The 10310-nt window shown below is 22.0% G+C and overlaps 2 protein-coding genes across 3 annotated transcripts; one reads left to right on the top strand and one right to left on the bottom strand.

Moving 5' to 3' along the window:
* Positions 1–5791: 5791 nt before the first annotated feature.
* On the bottom strand, positions 5792–7582 carry LOC129615590 (activator of 90 kDa heat shock protein ATPase homolog 1). The gene is made up of 4 exons (XM_055530858.1): positions 7216–7582; positions 6332–6959; positions 6131–6266; positions 5792–6001 (listed from the first exon to the last, which is right to left on the bottom strand). Exons 1-4 carry the CDS (start codon positions 7361–7363, stop codon positions 5864–5866), a joined length of 1050 nt encoding a protein of 349 aa, XP_055386833.1. The 5' UTR covers positions 7364–7582; the 3' UTR covers positions 5792–5863.
* Positions 7583–8008: 426 nt separating this feature from the next.
* LOC129615569 (putative uncharacterized protein DDB_G0291812) lies at positions 8009–10207 on the top strand. Of its 2 annotated transcripts, XM_055530825.1 has the most exons (3): positions 8009–8189; positions 8449–9828; positions 9895–10207. In XM_055530825.1, exons 1-3 carry the CDS (start codon positions 8156–8158, stop codon positions 10092–10094), a joined length of 1614 nt encoding a protein of 537 aa, XP_055386800.1. In that variant the 5' UTR covers positions 8009–8155; the 3' UTR covers positions 10095–10207. The 2 variants fall into 2 exon arrangements, with proteins under 2 accessions (XP_055386800.1, XP_055386799.1); XM_055530824.1 differs by having other exon boundaries at positions 8449–10207.
* The last annotated feature ends 103 nt before the right edge of the window (positions 10208–10310 follow it).

Below are 10310 nucleotides of genomic sequence, written 5' to 3'. Positions count from 1 at the left end.
TTACTCTCTCTTATTACAGTAATATATGATATATATATAATATGATATATGCATATATATATATATATATGCATATATATTATTTTACTAAATATATATATATATATATAGGTACATTATTATAATTTGTTGCACATTTTATTTTTATTCATGCAAAAAAAAAAAACAAATTCAAGTATATCGCACATTTTATTAAAATTAAACAATTTATATAAAATTAAAAATTAATTTAAAAAATTATTAATTGAAAAAAAATTTAATTTAATAAATTATATTTAAATAATAAAAATTTTAAATAATCAAAAAAAAAATAAAATTATATAATAGTTATGTTTATAATAAAATAAAGACACAATGTAAATATAGTATATATATATATATATATATATATATATATATATATATATATATATATATATAGAGCACATCTACAAAAACTTTTATATATATCTAATATATAGAAATATATGGAATACAAAACATGCATATAATCAATATATATAAGTATATAATATTATTTTTTTCCATTATATACATAATTTTTTTTATCTCTTCTTATATATTTTTTTGTTGTTTTAATTGAAAAGAAAAGAATAAAAAACAAAAAAAAAACACCCACTTAAATATGTGTGTAACCATTCATTTACATTTAATTTCAATATAAAAAAATTTTTATATACGTATATTATGCGGTACATACACATGAATATATTATATATATATATATAATATATATTCAAATTTTAATATAATAAAAATGAAAAATAAAAAAAAAAAAACGCCTTTGTACACAAAAAATAAAAAACACATTTTTCTTCAATATTTTTCAATTTCTTATTAAAAATTTACTAAAAATCAAAAATTTATATTGATTTTATTATATTGAATTTAGAATATATATCAGAATTTTTTTCTTATATTTTTCTTATCATAATAAAAATTTATAGGTTAAAATTTTCCAAATATACACAATGTATATCGTAAAATTATTAAAAAGAAGAAAGAAAAAAAAAAAATAAGAAAATTTATGCTAAAATAATAATGTGTAGGTACAATAACAAAAAAAAGAACGTCTCCTACATAGAGCTATTCATAAGATATAAGCAATATTTAAAATACATATTATTTCAAAAATTGAATATTTTCCAATTTACGATAAAAATAATTACTTAAATATAATGAAAAACACAAAAACGAATTATGAATATGTAAAGGATATGAAAAATAGAAAAAAAAAATATTAAAAAAATACAAAATATATAATAATTTATCGTAAATAATTATATAGGTATAAAATATTTAATATCCTTTTTAATAATAAACACATTTTAATATTATTATTAATTAATTTTTGTTTATACTAATTATAATTTTTTGTTTATTTTGTATAATAATTACATTGTTTATACAATAATTTAAAAAAAGAATTTTTTTCTTAATTTATTTTTTAAATTTTGAAAAATTTTATTATTATAAATATCAATTTACTGTCATATTTATTTCACCAATATAATATACACATATACAATATATATATATATATATATATATATATATATATATATATATATATATATATATATATATATATATATATAAATATTTTATTACAAGACTTTATTATTTGATTTTAATAATATTTTATAATACTAGTATACAAAAACGAAAACCCCGAATTATTAAATTTACCTTTTATTAATTTTTTGTTTACAAAATTTTATACAATTTTACAATTTAATATTTAATATTCTTTTGAATAAAAATCTTTATAATTTTTATACTTTTTATTATATATATTTTTTATACATATATATATATATATATATATATATACCAAAATTTATCTTTTGTTATCCTTAATTTAATAGAATATTAAAGGGAGAGAAAACCGAAAAGTAAAAGAAAAAAAAAAGATAGACATTCTTTTTGTATGTAGAATATGAAAAAAAAATTTATGAAAATTTATTGCATACAATCGGGCGGTCAATAATAATTTTATTTTTTTTTATTTTTTTTAATTTTCCATATGTTTTCTTTGTTTTTTTTTTCACTTTTACAAAATAATACACATTTATTGAATTACGAATATTGGAAATTTTAAAATTAAAAAATATTTTTTCATTCGAAAAAAAAATTCAATTCAAGAAAAGTAAGATGAAATTAAGACGACAAAAAAAAATTTTTATATTGTATAATTTTTTTTTTTTGTTTTCTTTTTTCTTTTTTTATATTCTTACTTTTTTTTTTGTTTTTGTTTTTGTAATAAAATATACAAAGAACCGCGATTTTATTTTCAAAAATATATGGTTAAGTTAATTGTACAAAATCTCATCCGGGACTGAATGAATAAAAATGAATTATCTGTGCAAAAGGATTCTAATTTGGAATTGGACCAAAATCTCTATATTAAACAAGAACAATAATAATATCAAAACAAAAACAAAAAAAGATTGAAAAGAGAGAAATTTTTAAGATAGTAGAGAAAATGAGAAAATCATTAAAGATGATTTCTAATATAAATTTTTTGTCGAAACAAAAATTCCTTTCGTTAAAAAAAACCCCCTAAAAAAATAAAAAGGATAATTTCTCTTCTTTTTAGAAATAATTGTACATACATCTTAAATATTACTTTTTCCTATTTTAGATTTAAATACACACATACACAAACATGTATGTATAATTTGTTTTGTAAATGTAAAAAGAAAATTTTATAATAGACAATGAATTTTTGATAATATTTGAAAATTTAATTGTATTGATAGACAAACACACATTAATAATAGAATTTTTTCCTACTATATATATTTTTTTATTATTTATTTAAAATACAAAGTAAAAAAAATTTTTAGAATACACAATCAAAAATTATAATGAGACTGTAAGATGGTATAAAAAAAAAAAAACTGTGTATAATAAAAATTATACACACTTAAATAAATGATTTTTAAAGAGGAGAAATAATTGAATAACATGTGAGTGTGTGTGTATATATAGTATATATATATATATTTTTTGCAAAAATTTAAGTTAAATTTGGTCTAAATAATACCATTCTAATAGAATGTTGTTTACAAAGAATTTATAACATGTAGGCTAAATATATTGGAGTTTTTTTTTTACAGATCTTTATGATTATTTTAAATTAAAATTAACTTTGTTACTAATTTACAATACTAGATGAAAGATAGAAAAGATTTTTTGTATATGTATATCTAGATGCTTACATATTATAATCTTATAATAAGAAAATACTAATTACATTATTTTAATTTGCATTCAAATCTAATTAAATATTATGTATATTTTGTTATTATTAAAATTTTAAGATTACATTAGTTGCTATCAATTCTATACTTCAATACATCAAGACTTCCATTAAACTTATTGTCATATTATGTGTCCCTCGATTGAACTGAAGTCTGAGACAACACTTCCGGTCGGACTATATCATTCTATTTCTTTATGAAATTAATCTCCTTTTTTAATAATTTTTGTTTTGTTCCAGTTTGTTTTAATTTTGGTTTCTACATTTTATTGGTCGTCTAGATATATTATAATATCTTTTTCTTGCATATATCTCCAAATATTTTATCATCATGAAATTTCATATTCTTCTTATCTATTTTTGTTTTATTTAAATGATTTTCTGTGTTGTTTTCGTTTCCACTACAATATTTAAGTTTGTCCGATTTGAAATTTTTTTTTTGTTACTGCATTCATAACCATTAAAAACTTCATGACCTAAAAAATGTGTAATATTGTATATATGAATGTAGTTGATCTTACCATTTAGAACTAAATATGGAAATCGAGAATATTAATCTTATTACAAATTTGCCTCTGCATCTATAACTTCATGAAATTCTATCAGATCCTGACGCTTAATTTATTTTTTGTTGTTTCCGGTTCTTCTAATTCCTGTTGCATAAAAGTTGTGCTTTCGGCATTTTCATTTGCGAAAATAATATTAAAAACATTTTCCATGATATCTTCCAATATTTGGCTGCTTCTTATTTTTTGACAATTAATTTCTTTTTAGATGCTTTGAACACTATCTATGCCTTGATTTCTCTTAAACATTTCTACAAAAATTTATTATCTTATCAATTACAACACTGATTTATCGCAGCTCATCAGAAATTATTCAAAACTGTTGATTCTGTCAATGTTTTTGATTTTGTACAAAATTTAAGTATAAGTCATGTACAAATATGGCAATGCCTTCAAGTAATCAAATTTGCAATTTATCGAAATAAATCGATTTTATACTATGAAATATAAATTTTGAGTTACCATAGAGTCACTTTACAGTTCGAATTCAAAAATATGTAAGTCTAAGTTGTTAAAAGGTCTGATAAGATTTTTATTTTATCTTTTCTTTTGATTTTTGATTTTTTTTTTTTTTTTTTTGTAAAATGGAGAAAACAAGTCATTGGCTCTGTGACTACTAGCCCAATATTGAAAAAAGAAAATTAAATAATAAAAAATACGGTATACAATCATATGTAGTACGAAAAGCAAAAACGTAAAAAGAATATTGAATCGTTTATTAGAATATTAATGAACAGTAGGTACATAAAAAAATAAAGGAAAAATTTGGACATGCGCGCCCCGGTAACATTATTCCAAAAAAAAAAAAAAAACAACATTCCAAAACATAAAGTTGTTTATGAATTGAAAAAAATTATAAAAATTTACGATAACGAAAACTTTCACGTACCCAGGCAAAATATGATAAAAAAAATAATCGTAACATTCTCTGGTTACTGTTCGTAAAGAACGGTTGCTGTTCATAAAAGTTCATCAAACAAATAAATTAAATTGGAAAATCGCATACCGTGAGAGTGCCATTACTTAAACTTGAAGAATTATTTTTGCTGTTAGACAATTTTAGATGTTAGAGTTATTTAAGTTTAGAAATGTAAATAATGCAAACCGCATTATCAATTAAATCTCATATAGTTTCTATTAAGAGTTTCATCAATCGATCGAAACTAATTTGATTGTATCGATTTTAAATTCTGTGACATCTTTTTCTTCAAATTAAATGAGAGTTATTTGTGCCATTTCTGTTGTTGGTGGAAGCTAACAATACCTTTTACTTAAATTATAATTTTTTTCATTCTTTCCATTTATATTAAGTCCTTTTATAAATTTTAAAATGATTTTAACGATATTTACAAGTAATTACTCTATATTAAAAATTTATTTTTTTTTTAAATTATATAGGAATTAAAATCAAACAATTTTGTTTTAATTAATAATACATTATTGTTTTATTCTTAAGTTCACGAAATTTTTAATGTACCTATTTACAAACTGAAAAATTCATTGATGAACAAAGTAATATAATAAACTTTGTTTGGTGATTTATAAGCCTTGAATTTTGATCAATATATTTTCTAATGAATTAAGTTTGTTCATCAAATGTTTCCTAAATTAGAAAATTTAATATTTTAAGAAAACATTCATTATCAAAGTATAAAAATTGATTTTTTAAAACAAAAATACAATATTATTTTTAAAAATTTTTCTATAGATTCATTTACAAAGTAATTAAGTCCTTAAAAAATTGGAAAAGCTTCTTTCAATTTTCTTTAAATTGCTCATGCTTGTTACTTTGTGTAAATTTAATCGATTTATTCATTATTTCTTGTTTTGTTTAAATGAATTTCTTGCACCATTGAAAATGAAATAAAGAAAATTTTAATAAGCGAGAATGTTTCATTTAATTCGTAGAATATTTCATTGAAAAAATAATCATTCTGTTTGAATAAATGATTAAAAAAAATTATTTTAATTTTAATAAATATTATATAAATTATAATTGATTTTGGATCAGCTTGATGATTTTAATTTACTTTTATGTCATACTAGGAATACCAAATCCAAAAGTTTGTTTGATACTATTCCAATAATAACGTTTCCAGTTGTTTGTGGTCATATCGACTTCTGAAGATGGAACACCAGTTTGAGTAAGACGAAGTTCTGTATGATCCTCCTGTAAGAAAAAAAAATTAAAGGAACAAAAAATTATTATAATTGAATTTTGAAAAAGTAAAAAACAAACTAAGAAAATTATGCAAAAATTAAATATGCATGTATAAATAGTTAAATAAATGAAAATCACCTTTTCTTCAATATCAATTACGACATCCGAATAATGTCCATCTGGCCATTGTTTTAATCTCCATGTCTGAACTATTTTCACATTCGGAATTAACTCTTTAAAATGACCATGTACATTCCCACCAAAAAGTACAAATCTAAATAATATGAAAACAAATCAAAATTATTGAATAATTTATAAATTTTATATAAATTTACTTACTCTCCTCCCTTAGATGGATTTAATTTCACTTCACTACGAGTAAAAGCGGATACCATTTCAGGTCTTGTTAATACATTATAGATATCATTTGAACGACATTGAAAATCTACTTTTAAATTTAAAGTTTTACAATCTATTTTACAGCCAAAATTGTTATTATCATTTCTGATTATATCAGAGCCACTTTTGAATTTATTGATATCAATTTTTTTATTAAAACCACTTGTAATGGTATTCACACTGTCCGGTTTAACAACTTTTCCGTCTTCTTTTTTTGGCAGTATTAATCCTTTAGAATATTCTTGTTTTAGTTCTTTCAAATAAACTCCGATTTGGTCTCGTATTTTCTGGCGACCCACATTGTACATAAACACTTTCAATTGTTCTGATTCCTGATTCGATTCATTTACACTAATTGTTATCTCTATTTCGTCTAAATCATTTTCTTCAGACAAGTTTGGTATAGACGCTTTCCCTTTATGTACTTCATTGCAACCTGACAATTTTCCAGACCATAAAAGTACAATATTCCATTCATAAAAAAATATTAGTTTTCCTTTACGATTATTGGCTGTTGCCTCACCGTTGCATGTATCAACCTCTATAGTAACCTCACAGTTAGATTCAGCTGAAACAAGAAAAAAAAAATTTAATGAAGTTGAAGTCATTTAGAATACTAGTTAACGTAAAGCATATGAGGTAGTATTAAAATTATTACTGCTTCAAAAATATCTATGTATTTTTTTCAATAATCATAGTTTGAGTTCGCACATAATTCGTATTCAAAAAAACATATACATAAGTTAATTTGAATAGAAATTATTCGTTTTGTCAAATAAGCACGTTTTAAAACCATCTGTTTTACATCCCGGCGCAACACTTACCAATTTTATAATTCGTGAAAAGTGATTTTAACCTATCTTTTGACCACGGTGTTGCATTTTTTTCTGTCCAATGCCAATTATTCACATTTGTAGCATCAGGCCGTTCTTCTACTATCCATCTTGGGTCACCTTCTCCCCATTTTGCCATTTTTTCTAAATTTTTATTGAAATTTTACTATTCTGTAAGAATATGAATACCGAAGGTCTTTTTTTATTTGTTACGTAAATTACTGTAGCCTCAAATTCGTTGAATAATAACCTTGTAGTTTAAGATTTTTCTTTCTAATTAATAAATTTTATTTTTATTCTAAAAACGCTATTTTTTTTTATTTTTTTTATTCAGATAAAATTTAAAGGACACACTACTTTACTTGTAAAAAAAAAAACTTATGAACATGTCATCACAAATGACATTTGTGATAGGATTTACCAGAATATTCGAGAAAATATTGAAATATTACAACTTTTTCGAAATTGTGCAAATATGCATAGGGCGACATCTCTTGAGTGATATATTATTATTTTAGTTGGTATACACATCTTTAAATTTTATATTATAAATTCAGCGTTATTTATTTTTTGGCATAAAGTATGAGATATATCAGATATTCTCAGTTTTTCCTAGATTTAATTTTACATTTTGTGGTGTATGTAAAAGTTACCTAAGATTTTTCGAATATATAAACAGTACTAAAAAGAAAAACAGTCTGAATTCGAATTTCGAAAGTTTGCTGGGACAAAAACTGAAACATGACGTTTGAATTGATTGATTGATTTTCGGTTTATATTTTATAGGTTTTTGTTTTTTGTCTCTAAAATTTAAGTAAAAAATTTAAAAAAAAGTTTACATAAACGATTAATAATGAAAAATATTCATTTGAAAAAATAAAAGAATAAGTCGTAATAAATACTGTAAGAAAAATTATTAAATTAGAAAAGTATGGCAAATATTTGCATAATTTGTTCCAGTCCAGGTTTGTATAAAAAATTCCATATAAAAATTGAAATGTTAAAAAAACATAAAAATAGGTACATATATTGAGTCTATGTCTATGTTTTTTTTAATAATTAATTCTTTCCCAAGATATATATATATATAAACATAAACACATATGTATGTTCTCGAGATTCATGCCAAATTTTAACAAAATTTTTAAATATTGATAATTACACACGTATCTCATTTAAATTGTGTAAAAAATGTTTATCTAATTATATTTTTCATTATTTTAGGTGATTATGACATATTTGCACCCATTCCGGCTTATTTACATGCAAGTCCAAATGAATTTTTACTTTGGCCCAAAGATATATCAAAAATGATGGAAGAAACAACTGGTTTAGTAATTACAATAGATGATAAATTATTACCTAGAAAAATATGTGCTTTATGTATATCATATTTAAAACATGCAGCAACATTCCGGCAACAAGCTATAGATAATATATTAAATTTAAAAGCTGCACAATTATTAAAAATTCCTGATAAACATTCTATAGACGGAAGCAATAATATTATGATAAAAGAAGATCAATTAAATTTTAGTGAAACACGATGCTCCGAATTAAAAAATATTTTAGCTAGTAAGCCAAAAACAAGTAAATGCGATGAATACTTAAAAAAGAATTTTGAAAATTCACCTAATAATAGACGAAAACCTAATTTAATGAATGATGACGAAAATGAAAAAATCGAAAATAATATTGATAAATCTAGCAATAGCAATATTCATTTAAATACATATTTAAATTTATTATTTGATAAAGATACAAATAAAACTGCCAATAATAGGCGGAAATTTCATTATATAAATCGCCACAAGATGAATAGTGGTGATATTAATGAAATCAATCAAATTGACTTGGAAGATTACGACATTTTAACTGGATCAAGCGATGAAAATGATATTGCTGATTATAAAAAGACGAATTTCTTTAATTATAAGGAGAAAAATTTCGAAGAAGATGATATTTTAAATGACATTTTGAAAGACGCGAATATTATTATTAATATACCAGAAATACATAAAGAAAGAAAATGCCCAGCTTGTTGTAAACGTTTTATGTTTGAAGATTCATATGATGAACATACAGCCATGTGCATTGAATTTCAATTATTAAGTTTAATCGAAGATGTCAATAGACTATTAATAATTCGTAGGAAAAAGACTCTTTCTCCACATGAATTTGTTCGTCGAATGATATTTAGTTTGAAAAAAATAGCAGATTGGTTAAGATCTCATGGTGAAAATATTAACATTCCATCACAATCTGATGTTAAGAAAATTAGTAAAAAAACAAATAAAAAGAAAGAAGATGAAACCGAGGCAATTATTGAAAATTTCAATGTATTAAAGGCAAGCAGTCTTGAAAATTCAAAAGTTAATTCTTCCATAACAAAATGTAATCAACAAAACAATGAAAACGCAACATTGGAAATATTAAATAATTCGAATTATGAAAATAAAATTAGAATAGGTACTCCCGATAAAAAGCACAACCCTAAGAAGCAACCTGAAAATACTTTTCAAGTAATTAAACAAAATTCAGACAAAAAATCATCATCGAGTTTAAGTGCGTTATGCACACCGTCTCCCCCCAATATTCAAAAGCGTAATAACAATTCAAATAAAAATCATAAAAATGGTAATAATTTCAATACTGTTCTTTTAACTCCAGTTGGACATTTAACTACAACAGCAAACTATACGGCTAGTCCATCACCAAAAATCAATTTTTCTGCTAGATGTAGTATTTGCAGTGTTGTTTTCGAAGCAATAGCTGATTTAGAAGATCATAATGCAAAATTCCATAATTATCAACAATCTGTAGAAAAAGAAGAACATAAAAAAATAATCGCTTTGTTTGAAGATGAATGAAAATTAATTTTAATAATTAAAATCGCGAAATTCGAAATTTATTTCTGGTTCTTTTTAAGTTATATTTTATTAAAGTTTTGGAATATTTAATAGCATATTGTAAATTTTTAAAAATTGACAAATATTTTAAGATTTTTTTATTTCTATATAAAAAAAAAAACGAAAGTTTAAATATTTTGGATGTGATTTACGAATTCTTATAGAAAAAACTGAAGT

The sequence above is a fragment of the Condylostylus longicornis genome, unplaced genomic scaffold (assembly GCF_029603195.1).
Source record: "Condylostylus longicornis isolate FDR11 unplaced genomic scaffold, ASM2960319v2 ptg000137l, whole genome shotgun sequence".
Lineage (NCBI taxonomy): Eukaryota > Metazoa > Arthropoda > Insecta > Diptera > Dolichopodidae > Condylostylus > Condylostylus longicornis.
This window is presented reverse-complemented; position numbering and strand designations above follow the sequence as displayed.

Coding starts and splice junctions, on each gene's coding strand:
- LOC129615590 (XM_055530858.1), bottom strand. CDS start 7,363: ATGGCAAAATGGGGAGAAGGTGACCCAAGATGGATAGTAGAAGAACGG. Junction 6,960..7,215: donor TTTCACGAATTATAAAATTG/GTAAGTGTTGCG, acceptor TTCTTGTTTCAG/CTGAATCTAACTGTGAGGTT. Junction 6,267..6,331: donor AATCCATCTAAGGGAGGAGA/GTAAGTAAATTT, acceptor CATATTATTTAG/ATTTGTACTTTTTGGTGGGA.
- LOC129615569 (XM_055530824.1), top strand. CDS start 8,156: ATGGCAAATATTTGCATAATTTGTTCCAGTCCAG. Junction 8,190..8,448: donor CATAATTTGTTCCAGTCCAG/GTTTGTATAAAA, acceptor TCATTATTTTAG/GTGATTATGACATATTTGCA.